Here is a 16793-nt window from a genome sequence, read left to right as displayed (position 1 = left end):
CTATGCTATTACCTGACCTGTCTGACAAGGGCTAAACACCATTCATACTGCCTTGTACTCCATCAAAACCTATCAGAATTAATGCCTGTATTTAGATAGGAATTGTAATGTACTTTCTTGGCCAACTACTACAGAAATCATACTTCTTTTGGAACTGAAAAACTTCATAAGGATGGGGGGACACATATGTACCTTTATGTATGCATACATGCAGCAAAGAGCAGAAGTAGATTCTAGTGTGAATCATTTAAAATGTGCATGTTTTGTTTAAAATGTAAACAGACTGAATCTGGCATCTCCCCAAAGTAGGCAGTTTCTTCTCATAAAGTAACAACATGTGCCTTATGTTAAAGTTACAAATGAAAGGTGACGCAGGGGTTTTGTGTCTAGGCATGCTTCTTTAGTTGTATAATAGAAAGCAACAAATAAAACCAGATGACATTTAGGAACCTGACAAACACAAATTGAGTGCTGGTCGTATTTTCAAAAGCCCACAAAGCTATTACCAAAATTTAATCTGGGCTTCAAAGTTTCTTTGTCATTTTAGAAAATTTGATGTATCACACACACAGGCACAGTGAACAGAAAAAAAAACAACCCCCTCAACATTGTCTCCCTAGACCAATTTAATGGTCTGTCATCATTGCAAAATGAAGCACCCAGATGTCTCCTCCTTTCCATTAGTAAAATGTGCTCTTGTTTCATCTAATACAGCCATGGCTACACAGTGTGACAGCATCCATCCATTCAGACTACAGCTCTGTGCACCTCTGTTACATGACATTTCCAAAGAGCTTGCTCACCAACTTTGAACAAGAGCAGACTACTCTAAGCCTTGTTTCTTTTGAAAATTGAAAAGTCTTAAAGTAACTTTGACGTTTTCACAAATTTTAAACTTAGTCCCATTCAAGATTAATCTTTGCAAAAAGAAAAGAGGATACACAAATGGTGGGATTTGTGGCCTGTAGATAAAGCCATCAGAATTTAGGTGCCTGCAGCAGGGGTGGCCATGCCAGCTACATGTGCAGGTGCCCTTTACAGTCTAGGGAGCTGTAAGTCAGCAGATTCCAGAATCACACAGCTGCCATGTTAGTTGTTCTGTCCTAGCATGAGATGAGTCACTCTGCAGATGCTTTTGATGCTGTTTAGGTCTTCCTTGGGAGCTTGGACACCCAGTCTTGATTCACCTGCTCAGACATAAGCAGCTATGGACACCTGACATCCCCAGGTAATCCTGCTGGACCTCCAGCTGCTGGGCAAGAAAAACCCCTGTAGGTCCTTGTCACATCTGCCAGGCCCATGCTGGCATCTCAGAGGCTGTGATGACTAAAATGACAAAAGACATCTGTGTTCAAGCATATGAATCCAGCCCTTAGCTGGCATATGAACATCTAAATTTAAGTGTCTTCATCAGACTGGGTCCCAAGCAAATTGCTCTTTCTATACTAACAAAGATCATTGTAACAAAAGAAAGGAATAGGAGAAGTGATAGGCAGTCCTTTTTCTCTCCCAAATCTTGCAAGTATTGACCAAGGATACTGATCTGGGATACAACTGCCTGGCTGAATTCCCTTCAACAGTCAGTACCATCCACACTGATGGTTCAGTGATTCATTTACATGCTCTAAGTTATACCTGAGCATAATTCCTCTTTTTATGTCTGCTACCACTGACTTGTGCACCACTCATACTCAGTCACAGTGAAAAGAAAAACAGATACATACACACACACAAAAAGGCAAACAGAAGAAATCTGAGAAAGTTTAACTTATAAATTTTTAATTTTACAGTTTTGCAAGTAAAAAAATATTTTATTTACTGGTTGCTTTTCATTTCAATCGAGAAAAATGGAAATGAAAACTGTAACACTGTTCAGCTTACAGTATGTTCCTCACCAATTTCAGTATATCAAACTGAAACTTCTTTTGTTTAATTTACAGTGAAGAAAGACTCAAGTTTAAATCCAAACCCCATTTCAAGATTAAACTGTGTTTCTGCATGCCTAATAAAAATATAAATATAAAATATAAATATAACTTTTACATTGTCCTATATTCCAAAGCTGCAATTCAGAAATATTACAACCTTAATCACTTGGAAGGTACCTATGCAGAAAGAAAAATAGGCCTGAAAATGACCTGTGGTTGTCAATTCCTCTCTGCAGGTTTCACTTCCAATTTGTAGCTCTGTTGTCATGGTTTAACCTCAGCTGTTAACTAAGTACCATGTAGCTGATTACTCACTCCCCCCACCTGCAGTGGGCTGGGGAGCAGAAAAAGGTAAAACCCACAGAATGGTTTAACAATTGAAATAAAGTATACTAGTACTAGAACTAATTGTAATGAAAAGGGAGATAACAAAAAGAGAAATAGAAGTGAAGACAAAAAACAAGTGATGCACAGTACAGTTGCTCATTATCCACTGACTGATACTCAGCCCATTCTGAGGCAGCAATTGGCCCTTCCTGGCCAACTCTCCTGAGTTTATATGCTGAGCATGATGCCATATTGTATGGAATATCTCTTGGGTCACTTGGGGTTAGCTGTCCTGGTTGTGTCCCTTCACAGCTTCTTGTGCTCCTCAAGCCTTCTTGCCAGCAGGCCATGAGAAGCTTAAAAGTCCTTGACTTAATGTACATATTACTTAGCATCAACAAAACACAGCAGTGTGTTATCAACATTATTCTCACACTAAATTCAAAATACAGCACTGTACTAGCTACTAGGAAGAAAATTGACTCTATCCCAGCCGAAACCAAGACACCTGTATTAATTACAGGTGGAGGATTGCATTTTTCTATTGATACTTGTCCTCTGAATGGGAGAAGCAAAGGATATCAGAAATTTCCTAGACATTGGTAGATTAAATTTTAATTTCAATAGGCAATGTATCATCAGATAATGGAACACTGACTGACACTAATTAAGGAAAAAAAAACACCATGTATTTTAGACAACCAAAATTTCAGAGTATGAAATCTGACGGTATAGCAATAATGTGGCACAGACTAAATCACAAGAAAACATTAAAATCTGAAGTCCTTATAAAACTGAATTACCTGGTGGTAATTGGTGATATTGGTCTCAGTGTTACATTGACAGCTATGAGAGATGCCAATGAACTTATCTAACTTCTGACCATCACATCACTTTCCACAGGTGTAGACAGGAGTGTCCCTCATTTCATGCTTACCAATTTTTCTCACGTATCTACTTTTAGCTATTTAATATGCTTGGATGCAGCAACATTTGCAGCAAGAACAGTAAGATTTTTCTGTGCATGGTTCAATGAGGGCTACCTATTACTGTTCAAGTGGGAAAGAACTGATTGTTGAAGTGTTATGGAAGTAATTATGTTCAGATCCACCAGGAAAATTTTTGGTATATTTTCCACAATTGCTAATACAGTGTGTTAATACACATATGTAATAGTAAAAAATATAATCTTAACACATTATAAATCTTCATGTTAATTATAACCAAAGTCCTCAGTAACCATTTGTAGTAACATTTAGCAAAGAATAAGCCTAAGGCAAAACTTATACCTGACTATACTGACACTCAAAATGTTCTGATTTTTTTCTTTTCATTATTTTTCTGTGCTTTAAGTTTAAACCACTGTGCAAGTCCTATCACTTTCACAATCCAAAAGTATAGGTATTCTGACTACTTAAAATATTTATCGATATTGTTTAAAATACAGCTTTGTTTTTGCTGTCTCCAGGACACACTGCATTTAAACATTATGTCTCCAAACCCAAAGGAACCAAATGACCTGGGAAAAATACATAATGATAGCTATCAATCAGCTGAATATTGCATTATCCCTTTTGCAATTATATTAGTTTTTAACTCTGAATATATTTTCATATGAGACCCTAAACTTAACGTGATGTTATTTTTTGTTTTGACCCTCCTCCTTGTGCGTGTGTGTATATGCACGATACGGCTCAAACTATTTGTTAGCATATACTGCACTAAGTACACATATGGGAAATGCCAGTGCAGACTACTGTGGGAAAGATTAACATGATTATATAAATAGCACAGACAAGAACATGGAATTTGCTCTGTACTTCAGCCACAATCAGCAATGATTCCACTATTGAAATCTGTAGAAGTGTTTGACCACAGTGCTTTGGTTTCACAACAGGGATATGTGTATTAAGCTGTCTTGACTGAATTGTATTTCTTCATGACACGGCACAATAAAAACGCCTATGTCTGAAATTTCAGATTAGCTAGTTTTGAGGATTTATGGCCTTCCTACAGATTTTGTGTGGGTTTAATATTAACAATAATAATAATAAAGCTTAGCATCCACATAGCTCTTTTAATCTTCACAGAATTTTGCAAAAACATCTAAACAATTCTGCACTGTTTAAATGGAACTGAACTTTTGAAAATACAAAAGCAATCCAAAGAAGTTTCTAAACCCTTTTTGCTGAAGTGTTAATACTGAAAATGTCAACAATGTACTGTCATGCTTTTGAAACTCAAATTATAATGTTCAGTATAAACTATCCTCATGTATTTGTGTGCCATTCAATTCAAAAGCTAATGATAACTGCTTCAAATGACAATATTGTTAGCTGCAGAACTTCCTGTAATTGTTAGAAGAGCTTTTCATTGCAAGCTAATCCAGTAATGATAGACATACCCATCCTATAGCAATTCCTATGCATGTAAAACGGTCACAAAACTAATGGAAATATTTATGTGCTGCTGTCCCCAGCAAACAGCAGCCACCTCATTCCCTTCTTCAAAATGCTGTGAGATTCAGCTTTCAGATGAAGGCAACTACCATTTTAGACATATAAATGTAGGTGTCAACATATGTTTTGGACTCCCAGAAGAACTGGTCAAGATTCAGTCACACCAGGCAGCTGCCCACAGGGTTTAGAGAGCAGTTCAATTGAACGTTTGTAAGATGGCCATTTCAAGGTGAAGCTAAACCTTTCTCCAAGCTCTACCAACTGTGTCGAGTCCCCCTCCCTTGACCAAAAAGGGCAATAAGCCATGTAATTCTTACGTGGATCCTGAAAGCTCAACCCCACCCTGAGCTAAATGTCTACACAGCAGTTCTGTCTGAGCTAAAGTTTAAGTTTTTCCAGCAGCAGAAAATCTAAATCTTTGGTGCTGGCAGAGCTGCTGTGAGTAAAAGTGAATAAGCAAAGTTGGCAAAGAAGAGAAACAACCCTAATTTCATGTGGTGTTAGGAGTGAAATTGTAAACATACTCAAAATCCCTTGGGAGCTTCAGTCTCCTTTGTGGGATTTTTTCATATTAGTGTTTTAGATCCTTGAAAAAAGTCACCTACTTATCTTAATTGATGAACACGACATGGAAAGAATATTCATGGCTTGTAGATTATATGTGCCATTGCAATGGCAGCAATGTCCTCCCCTAAGAGCTGAAACGAAGTTGGCTGCTGCTTCTGGTGTACAATTGCTTGGTCAATTCAATTAATCCTGCTGCTGATGCCAGGACTCAACTATTGGCCAAATGATAATCCACAACCTCATCTTTTCCATGGAGGCTCACTCATTTGCAAAATCAGTATTGAGTGCTTGTAGTTCCACATATGTGAGATGGCTGACAATGTTTATTAAGGATAGAAACAGCATTGTGTAAGGACAGAAGCTAAATGACAAGCCATTCACCACTGCCAGTTCTCAGTTCTTCTGCCATCAGACTGGCATGCGCTGGGATGATGGACTGAAAACAGACAAAAACAATGACACGTTTATAAAGCCAGCCGGCTTGTTTAAGTTAGCCAGGCGGGGTGAACACATTCAGTCCAATTTTTGCCAGATATTGCTTCTTATAAAAGAGGTCAGAAGGTGCGCTGGCCAGTAGCCAAACCTTGACAAATTTGTCCCCTCCTCTTTTGCTAGTGAAAAATACCTTGCAGGCACAGTGCGCCAACTAAGCTAGGTCTTGCTGTTCCTCCTCCCCCTCTCCTTGACTGCCTTCAGGGCTTTAATGGCCCTTTTTCGAATTTTTGGCAATCAAGTCAATATGGGAGTTTGTCCTCTCCTGCATTTTATTTTGACCTTTGTCTGGATCCAAGCAGAATTTTTCTGACAACTACTCTTCTAATGAGGGTATCTTGATTATAGGCATTATTGTGATTTCCCTCTGAACCAGCATATGACACTCAGCTTTTCTTATCATGATTAGACCTGGTCTGTTATCACAGTTATAACTACCTTTCAGAAAAGCCATCTGCTTTCCTGGGAAAAACATTCTAAAGAATCACTGTGGGCAATGGATAATCATGGGCAGCAACAGCAGTAGCTTACACAAAAGGACGACTCCTCTTCCTCATTTCCTCCCTCATTTCATGCAAAACTTTGGCATATTATAAAAAAAAAATACAAAAAAGGTAATACTGCTATGTAAATATATATATTTTTTAAAAATTGAAAGGATGGAGACCAGCCTTTTCCCAATCATTAAAAGAAAAAAATTAATTTTTCTGCCTTATCTCCTATGTACATATACGTATGGCCAGCTGGCTGAAATACGACTGTCTTCTGATCTCAGACACATGGAGAAACACATACAAAATGTGGTCAGTTTGCTATGGATAAGCATAAACATATGGGGACAAAATAAGAAAGGCACAATCTGAAAGAAAAGTAGCAGGGAGCTTTAAAGACAACAATAAATCATTGCGTAATTGCATTAGCAGTAAAAGGAAGAGCAAAGAAAAGGTTGCTCCCCTGCTCAGTAGTGAGGGAATGATATTGACAGATGATGCTGAAGAGACCTAAGGCTTAATGGTCTTTTTTCTTTGCATCTGTCTTTGTTGATTGCAAGCAGGTGGCCAGCACAATTGATAACTGCCACCAATAACACAAAGATCTCCAATCTAACAGCAAAAGAACTAGCAAGAAACTAGTTAAGCTAGTTAAGCTAGTTGAATTTCATCCAACACCCACAATTGTCTGAGGTTGTTTCAGACCTTTTTCTGTAACCAGGAGAACTTGTTAAGGGCAGCTGAAATACTGGAAAGACAGAAAAAGTCAAACATCCCTCAGAGAAGAAGGAAAATTACACTCATCAGTTTAACTTCAATCCCCTTTGAAACAAACTACTAGTAAGCACAGAGAGGATAATGGGACGAGCAGTAGCCACACAGATTTATCAAAACATATGGCCAAGTCAGATTTCCTTCTACAACACAGTAAATGCCCATGTGAACAGAGCAGAAACAGTACATCCGAGGCTAAGAAAAACAGCTACAGGACGGATACAACAGGTTGAACCAGGCACTTCCTACTGAGTATCTAGAGTAGCTTTCAGTAATTCATAGTCATGATAGATGGATGGATCAAGACATTTTCTACAAGGATCTCTCTCTGAATTTACCCAGGGTTTTGCTACTGAATCTGCAGAAAACTCTGGAGGAAAGGATTAACATTTCAAATGTTCTTAAAAAATAGAGCAGACTTCAAAAATAAAATTATCTTCAATAACAGCAACTGGAAAGTAATTTACATAGCTGAAATAATTAAGTACAAAATTAAAAGTAGGGGGAAAATCTGTAAGTTGCTTTTTCAGGAATGGATCTGGATGCTCTACTGGATAACAGATATCTACAAGTCAGCAATGTCAAGCTGTTGGGGAAAAGAAAAAGACAGTGGGGACATAATAGCAGTCTCCTGCTACATAAGGAGGAAAAGAGTAATGTTTTTGATCTCTAAGGTCAGTACTAAGTGTTTAAACTGAAGCAAGAATAACTGAGACTAGATACTGTGGGCAGTGGAACTTTCTAATGAAATGTAGTAGAAAAGTTTGCTAAGGGAAGTTGTAGTGTGTATGTCATTGTGAACTGGAAAAAAAGGAAGATGAAAACCAGGTTGGACGAGGCCTTGGGTGACATGATTTAGTGTAAGGTGTCCCTGCCCATGGCAGGGGGGTTGGAACTAGATGATCTTAAGGTCCTTTCCAACCCTAACTATTCTATGATTCTATGATTCTATGAAACAAACATCTTTCAGGAATGACATACCCAGGAGATCCTACCTTGGAAAAGTGATGCAGTCTTTCTTCTAGATCTATAATTCTGCACCTACATAGAAATTTTACACACATATATTTCTTATGTGTTGGTTCTACAACAACAGAGAAGCATAACGGGGACTACACATATAAAAAGAAAAAAAAAAAAAGAAGCTGCTCACCACCTTGAAATTAAAGAAATGCATCTACACAATCAGTCAGTCTTAATTTTCTTTCTCCTTCAACAATCACAGCCTATTTGCCAATTAGACTATGTGATAGTACTTACTGTCTCTCTGAAGTTCCCCTCCCCTCAAATCCCACATGCAGAAGAGATGCATGAGCATTTAAAAAACTTTTAATGAGCTACAACCCAGGAGGGCTGTAGTGAAAAAAAAAAGGAGGGGAGGGAGAGGTAAAGGTGAGAAGGCAATTGCTGTAAGTGCTCTAATACATTAAGAAGAGAATAACATGTTCATTTTATGAGAAGTTACATTAAAGAAGGCAGCAAAATACAAAGGAAGATGTAAAGAAATTAAAAAATACAGGAGAGGAAGTAAATATGCATATAAGCAGGTGAAGGGCAAACACCAATTTGAAACCAAGTTATACTGATGAAACTAAAGAAGGCATTAGAATAATTTCTTCTAACCTGGTTGAATCTCTCCTGTACTTCACCTCTACCTTTCCTGATTCCCTGACTTTCTTGATACTTCTTTTATTTTTCCAAAGTGAATATATATGCCCCCAGCAGAGTATCTGCTGTCTTGGATCTTGGAGTAAACAAGCAAAAATACTTGCTTATTTGGTTTAAAAACCTGTAAATTACCACCTCACGTTCCAATTGAGCTTTTAGGCTACTTTGCAGTTAACCGTCTGCATCATTTCGGGGCTGAGGGTATGCACTCCGATTTTTCTTAAGGATGTGTTTCAACCAAAGGTAAATGTATGAAGTATTTAGGAGGTATAGGTCCTCCTGCTTTCAAAACAAACACTATCATGACTTAAATTTTCTTTCCTTATTTTCATGTCTGATCCAAGGGTCAGTCACCACAGCAGTGGAGGATCACCCAGATGGGTCTGTTATCCTGTTGGGAAACATGTTGCATCAATGATTCTATGATTCTATGATCAAAGAACATAATTGCTGTCTGTAATCAAAATGGAACCTAGTTTTTCTTTTGCATTACAAAACTGGCCAGAAGAGCTGATATTTACACCTATGACAACAGATCCCTGATTGTTAGATTAATTTAGCTCTAATCTCCTACTGAAGTAGAGAGGAAGAACATAATGAGGTTCAGCTACTGCTGATACATGACTTGAGAGAGCTCCTGCTTCCATCCCACTTCACTTTCAGAGCACTAGTTTCTGCTCTTATAAGGTCTTTCTTAGACCATTTCTTCACCTATTTTTTTTTTTTCTTCCAACTGGAGAACAGTTTCAGAAAGCAGCACTGGTGGTAACATATGAATTCTGCAGTTAGATGTGCAAGAAGCAGCTGTTCCTGTATGTGCAAGAAATAAAAGACAGAGGCTATATACCAAATATATACTGATACCATATATCAAATGGTACCATACATCATTCCATATGTCAAACCACTCATTCCCAGATACTGCAGGAAGTAACTGGAGGTCCAGCTACAATACTGTCACCAGTTGGTTGAGCTGAGCATATCTAGCATCTACGCTACTTTAGCTGAAGTCGAGTAACAAAATTCTGAAGTCAGGTAAAAATTCTGCTGCTAGCTCTATTTCAGCTCCATTATCCTGTGTTTCTAGACTACTATGTATAAAGTAGCCTAACCCTGAAGTTGCAAAATGAAACAGTCTGAAGTGACAAAAATATACAGTGGAAAAACCTCACAACAAAGCAATGGATTATGTGGATCGCATACACTAAAGTTGAAAGAAAAGGAAAAGAAAAAATCTTCTGCCAACAAAGAATATAGCTTATAAATCAGTATCTTTGCTCAAGACTCAAAAAAATAGCACCCACAACACCTTTCAGAATTCAGAATTTCTAAAACCTTGCTGGGTCACAGTACTGAGTGAGAGCATAAATATACAGCATGGCCAGAGAGAAAAGCCAGGTTTCGTATAACTCATTAAAATTATAGTAACTAGTTGCAAAATAAAGGTTCCAGCTGTGGTCTGGAGGGGGAAGCTATCTGCCTGCTGTGAATATATCATTAGCTGTCATTCTAATTAGCCAAATACCTGCTGCTGCATATAAGAAAGGAAAAAAGGGCGGGTTTTGTGCTTTGCTTTACTGTTAGACTCTCGTAGTGCAGTCTGGAAAACCAATGGGTTTTCAGGTCTGCTCAACTTCTAACCTATTGTACTGCTTAAAGAGTTTATTTCCCAGATTTTGGTGACAAACTCAGCAACAGTAAGTTCAGTTTGTTAATAATTATGGTATACATTTTTTAATTCTCAAGTAAGTATTTGCTACAGCAACTCTACAACTAACAGCATAGTTTAAGCGACATCAGGTGACATACTGCTGCCTTATTAAGTTTTTGGCATTCTAAAGTGAACTACAACATATCAGTGCTCTTATTTAGAACTGAAATTTCTAAGACAGCACTGAACCCACATGATCTGCAAGACACCTTAACCAAATCTGTAACTCAGAATATTATAAAGACCATGTAAATTATGATTTTAAATATACTGCAGGTGAGTTGGCTGGACCTTGCCATGTACGAAACTTCAATGTCTTGAATCACTGTAAAGGAGTAATAGAGAAACTACATTTTGTCTTAAAACCCCTATATTGACAAGATGTGGATGGAGAATATGAGGAACCTTTTAATAAAACTACTTCAGCAACTGTTACTCCACAAAAGCTTCAATTTACATGTCTCCCACAGCCAGAATTTTGATGAAGTAGAACTGGTCTGAAATGTTTTTCCAAAGCTCAATACTGTCATGCCTCATTTCTGTGTTCTCTTACAAAAATTACTGCCATTGATTTGTTTTCACGTCCTGCACCCGCATCCATTATGTGAAAAACCACTGTCAAAAACAATGCTACAAATCTCAGTGAAACTGGAATATCCCTTGACAAGCAGACCCCATCTCAAGTGAGAATGAGAAACACATTGCTCTGATTTTCTGTTTCACACAAGAATTTCTTTCTTTCCTCTCTTATGGGCTGGGAAGGGGGTGGAAGTTTTATCAGAAAAAGTTTTACACAAGTCACTTCAGAAAATATTCATATTCTGAATGTTTGCAGTAAAAATCAGTTTAAAGGTAATAGTTCTCGTAAAAGCTGTTAAGTGGCATCAAAATACTGCAGCAGCAAAACTAAACCTGAACCTTTGTATTTATTTTAAAGGCACAGATAGCATGCTATGTAAGAAACAAAATTCCTCTCCTTATCATGGTATGTTGTCTTTTTACCTAAAAGTAAGCTGAAACTGCTTGATGAAAATATTTTGCTTAAGGGAAAAAAAGTTGCGGTTTTCCAATAAAAATATTATGGTCTCACTGGGAAATCTGGAAAGACACCAAGAGTGTCCTGCTGTTCAGTCCCCTACTCCATCTGATGCTTTAACAGTTCCAGATGGCCTTTACTACAGGATGACCTCCCCTCTATTCTTTTATTATGACCTTTGGGTCACAAATTATATATAGGATGCTGCTGTCATTCTGTAAGACTCTGTTGTACTCTTTCATCTAAAGAATAAAGATGCTTAACATTAAAACTCATCTTTCTTAGGCTGACCTTCCAATTGATGGTCAAAACAGACAGTTATTCCAATCAATGTCATTGCTGGAGAAAATCTGTTTCATTTTCCTGCAACACTGACATTAAGAAACTAAGGTATGGCTTTAAATCAGATCACTTTTGCAATTCTACTTGGCTAGAAAGCATAACATTATATTCATTCAAAATACCAAAAATATCGCTGTAACAGTTTTGATGAATTACATTGATTAGAAGGATGTGGTAGGTTCGTTTTCTGTAAGTTACTGATGTGGTTTTCATGTAAACTTCATTGATAGGAGGTAATAAAACTTTATGTGCTTTTATTAATTATTTGTCTTTCTATCATCATAAATGAAACATGCAGAACTTGCATAGGAAAATATAATAAATAGACCCAATGTACTAAATAAAGTAATAAGGTTAATTTCTTTCCTGCTGTCAGTAAATTCATGTTAGCAGTCTCTCATCAGCTTGACATCAATTAATGATTTTAATTCCAGACTCTTGTCACAATACTCACCACCCTTTTGTCTAATTAAAATGGATGATGCATGATGAAGGGAAAACACAAGACTTCTGTTCTTGTTGTAACATTTCTATTCATTAGTATACTTTTACAACAACGAGCTTATGGCTTTAATGGTGTTAGAGAAAGATGAAGAGAAGTTTATTATATGTTGGAGATGAAGACCCTTATACCCTTAGGAAACACAGAATACAGGAAGCATTTTATGGAATGACTGAATCCTTCAGAAAAAAAAAGAAAAAAAAAAGCAGTGTTATTTTAGTTACTAATGAACAGACAGAATGTTTCACTTTAAATTTGGAAAAAAATCATTACCTGAAAAACACCCACTGAAATCGTAGCCTTGTTTGCATTCACACAAAAAATGCTGTCAGCCTATCAACTGATCTCCAAAAGTAACAGCAAATCTGCCAATACCAAGACAAATGCCTCATCCATCTCTCCCAGATGGCACCTCTGCAAGACCCAGATCCTCTATCACCTCTCTCACTCTGTACAGCTGCAGCAGCATCGCCTCTGCCCTCTAACCACTAACAGCAACTCCCCAGTCCCCATTAGGAACAGAGATTTCCCGTTGTTGATGCCCTGAAAAGCCCTGCCAAGGTGTCCAGCCTGGCACTCCATGGCAGGGAACTCTGCAACCCTGCCCAGGGAGCTGCACTAGCAGCCCTATGACACCCCAGCGCCAGCACTGGTGACATCTACACAGACACTTATACCAGTAACAGCGGAATGATGCAAATTGAATTCCCTTTGTAGCCTAAAGGAAAAAAAAAGGTTTTGTTTTCCAAAACAGAAAGTGGGGACTCTAGCCAAACAGGAGGTTTCATTTCCTATGATAACTACATATATATACATGGCAAGCATGGTATTGCTTTGCTATGCATTAATTGTCCTCCAACAAGTAGAGGAGAGACTGGAATTATACTGCTGCTTTTCCAGAGCAGAGGAAGCCCCTGCCTACAAAAGCCCCCATCTGACCACTCCATCATCATATGTCACAGTGCTTCCACCATCTTTCATTCCCTTTCCAAAGGTTTCTCCTTATCTCCTCAAGACTGATCCTCACAACACAAGTGTTTAAGAAACTGATTTTGTACCAATTTCAGTGAAAGCTGACTAGATTACAATAAATAAGATTAAAACACTTTTATGTTAACCCAGAGACTGAACGTTAGTTAAGCCCTCAAACAAGTGTATTAACCAAACAGAGAAAATATCCTGTAGAACTTTGGAGAGGAGGAAGCGCCTCTAGAGGCAGATTAAAGCATAATCACTATTCACTTACAGTTGGGATTGCATACTCTGAATCATAAGATTTCATTAGAATTGCAGTTTTCATCTTTTAAGCATTATCTAGCAGTGAACCACACTGGAAACAGCTGAATTTCTTGAAAACTTCACAAAGAAGTATGTTTATTTAATTCCTCTGTTATCTACTACCCAGGTAGAAAGAGTAAAGTTGTTTGAGTTTGCTTGAGGAAGTCAGTTCAAGGTTGAAGACAGCACAGCAAAGAGAGGCTCCAAGTTAGCACATATATAAACCAACTGTGACCTAGCAATGGAATAGAGCTAACTGAATTCAGGTCTTACTTGACTTTCTCAGGACTGCAGTACAATTGCTTTCTTAGGAGACACAAGGCCAAGTTCAGACAAATTATTGCTTAGTTTTGCCTTAAGGTTTTGATTGGTGCCATTGCTGGGGAGAAGCATACTTTCTATCAGCACATCAGAGCCCATCTGGGTTTTCAGATCAGTGCTGGGCAGATACCCAAGCATAATGCAAGCAGACATTTTTTTGTGGAGTAAAGCAGTGTTGAAGAATAGTGACATGGGGACAGCGTCCTATGGCCTTAGATGAACTGTTAATCCATCATTTGGAGAATTTACAAATAGCAAGCATTTCACAGAAATTTTGGTAAGATTGGTGGGTAGTCTCCTCAGATGACTCTCCTGATTATTCCCGTACTCTATTTATTTCATTGATAACTGTCTGTATTTTCAACTAGGTAATTTAATTTTCTGTTCAAAATTACTTTTAATTAGTAAATACGTACCATATACAGCTTAAAAGATATGCTCCTTAATAAGAAATTATTATTAATAATATATTTCTAAAAGGCAATTTGATTCATTTTAATCACGGTAAATCGAAGAAGATTAATTTTCTTATTTGTTTCATAATCAATATGAAAACTACTTTTAAGATTTTAAGTAAAATACTATTAAAATTTTCAAGTCAAAGCATAATAATTCCATAAAATTGTGGGCATGATTGATTTTTTAATGGACTGTTCAGTTGTTCTCTGAATCCCTAAGGATTTTTTTCTCCTAGCTTCTCATACACAGTAAATTCATTAAATCCAACCTATTTCCCCAAAGTATTGCATCATTATAGAGGTATATAGCATCAAATACCAAGTAAAATAGAGCAAGTGAATTCTACTTCTAAAGACTGAGGAAGAAAAACCCACAGAAAACAAAGTTAAAATAGCAGCCATTATGAATCAACACTGACAGTAATATTTTACTTATCTCTTAGTAAGCATGAGGGATTTTTCAGTTAATTTGCATCATTAATAGCATGTTTCTAACATCATTCTTTTACAGGATCAAAAGGAAACTCTCTGCAATCTAACTACAAAATATTTAGTCTCTATGGACCAAATCAACATCTGACTTTTTTTCAGAAACATAAGTAAGCACCTCACACATTTGGTTGCTATTTTATTGTCTTTTATTAGTTGTACATGCCACTGCCCCAAAGAACTTGCATTCTTTTATAGACATAACACAAAGGAAAGCAAATACATGGTTAGGGAAAGAGGAGGAGGAGGACCCGTGTTACGGTAACATCAAGGTGTTATGAAGTTCTAGCACATGCACTTTCTGCAGTTTCACTGGACACATAAAATTGTTTTTTATGACACATGAGGAGTAAGATTCCAGGAAAGATTCAAATTGGTTAGCAGAACTTGATGGACAGGGATTAGGAATTTTCTTCATGCATTGTGGGCTGTACAAATAATGTCATGGTTCTACCTTGGTACCCAGCGTGACTATTGCAACCTCTCTTACATCACCACATGGACAGTCTATACTCTCACCATTCTTACTGAGAGAGACAGAGAGACACAGAGAGACAAACAGAGAGAATGGAGAGAGAGAAAACATTACTAACACAAATCTGAAGTCTTTCTTCTTTGAATAAATGTATGTGGCTGATTTTCTGGGGACCTAAGGTTACTAAGAAACCCTCAGTGCTGGACAAGCTTGGTTCAGCAGAGCACCTTAAGCCAGGGATTGGCATTGTGCACATGTAGCTGACCCTTCCCTGCCCTGAGCCAGCTGGAGTGACGGAGGCATCTTTCAACGGCTCTGCACCCCTGGCATGAGTTCATCCACAAAGTGGCTGGTCTGGCCATGCGTAAAGGAAGTTGACTGCACAAACACCCTCATATACTAAGTCACTTATTTCCTTCAGTTCCAGTATTCTCCTTTATCATTTAACCTCTAAGAACATTACTTTTAAATACAGGAACAAATTTAAAGACCCTGCTTTGCTTTTATTAGAAAAGAGAAAATAAAAACCAATCAGATAAATAAAAAACAACAAAGCACTGTGATCTAGCCACCCTCTGCTGTCAGAATGGATTAAAGACAGACATGAATAAATTTTTACATCAATTTCTGCTAGTTAAAGAGTTAATTTTTCCCACCATGTAATCCAAACAGATGCTCACAAATTATAGTTTCTGCAGTTTAACAAGTTACTGTTGATCTTCATTAACTAATAAACACTAACAAATAAACTAGTAACTAATAGTCTTCATTAACTAATAATACCCCTCCGTAACTGTAACATAAATCACTCAACCTTAAAAGAACTGAAAGGAAACCATTTTAGGTTTAACTGAACACACTACACAAGAGTTACTGTGGCTCTGCTATTCCAGTGAGCTGTTTGAGTGATGAAGCCATTACTTATAAACTTCTGTTCTTGACCGCAGAAGACCAAGGTGCAGAGATGATGGCTAAAGAGATCATTGTGACTAACTAGTCACACCCTCTGTACAAGGACAACAAAATTGCTCTCTGTAGTTCCTGCATCAATCCTCAATTTATGGCTGAGCCATAGCATAATTTTTAGATAAATCATTTGAATTCATAGTTCACTTTTACTGCTAAATGTGTCTGAATCTATTTACCACTCAACATTCAAACTTTGAAACCCTTTAGTTTGTCCCCTTACTGAAGAGATGTCTACTAAAGGTGGTTTTCTCTCCACACACATTCCTGAGTATCAGTTAATTTCTGACCTAAGCTTTCCAAAATTTTGATCAAATTGATATAAGAGATATTGATAAGAGAGTCTAGGCCCCAGATATCCAGGGCTGCAAGAGACAGAATGAAAAGTAGATTGGAAATATTGAGAAAATCATGTGACATATATATTATATAGGGTTTTAATGTTAAGAGAGGCTGACAAGGAAAAATAGAGGTACTCACCACTCATTTTTACAATTAGCAGTTTAATA

General features: G+C 37.4%; 1 protein-coding gene across 14 annotated transcripts in view; it reads right to left on the bottom strand.

Annotated features, from left to right (window-relative positions):
- Positions 1-16793, bottom strand: part of PARD3 (par-3 family cell polarity regulator) — a 455098-nt gene that overhangs the window by 103513 nt on the left and 334792 nt on the right. The window contains exon 22 of one of the 14 annotated variants that reach the window (XM_062621566.1): positions 14970-15370. The exons of the other annotated variants lie outside the window; for them this stretch is intronic. Within the exon in view, the coding sequence (XP_062477550.1) occupies positions 15286-15370 (85 nt within the window). The 3' untranslated portion in view covers positions 14970-15285. Of the gene's footprint in view, positions 1-14969; positions 15371-16793 lie in introns of those variants that run through there. 14 annotated transcript variants of the gene reach the window in all.

The sequence above is a fragment of the Pezoporus occidentalis genome, unplaced genomic scaffold, assembly GCF_034315485.1.
Source record: "Pezoporus occidentalis ecotype Australia unplaced genomic scaffold, CSIRO_AGI_Poc_V1 ctg23, whole genome shotgun sequence".
Lineage (NCBI taxonomy): Eukaryota > Metazoa > Chordata > Aves > Psittaciformes > Psittacidae > Pezoporus > Pezoporus occidentalis.
Note: the sequence above shows the minus strand (reverse complement) of the source record. Positions and strands in the feature narration are given on the sequence as shown.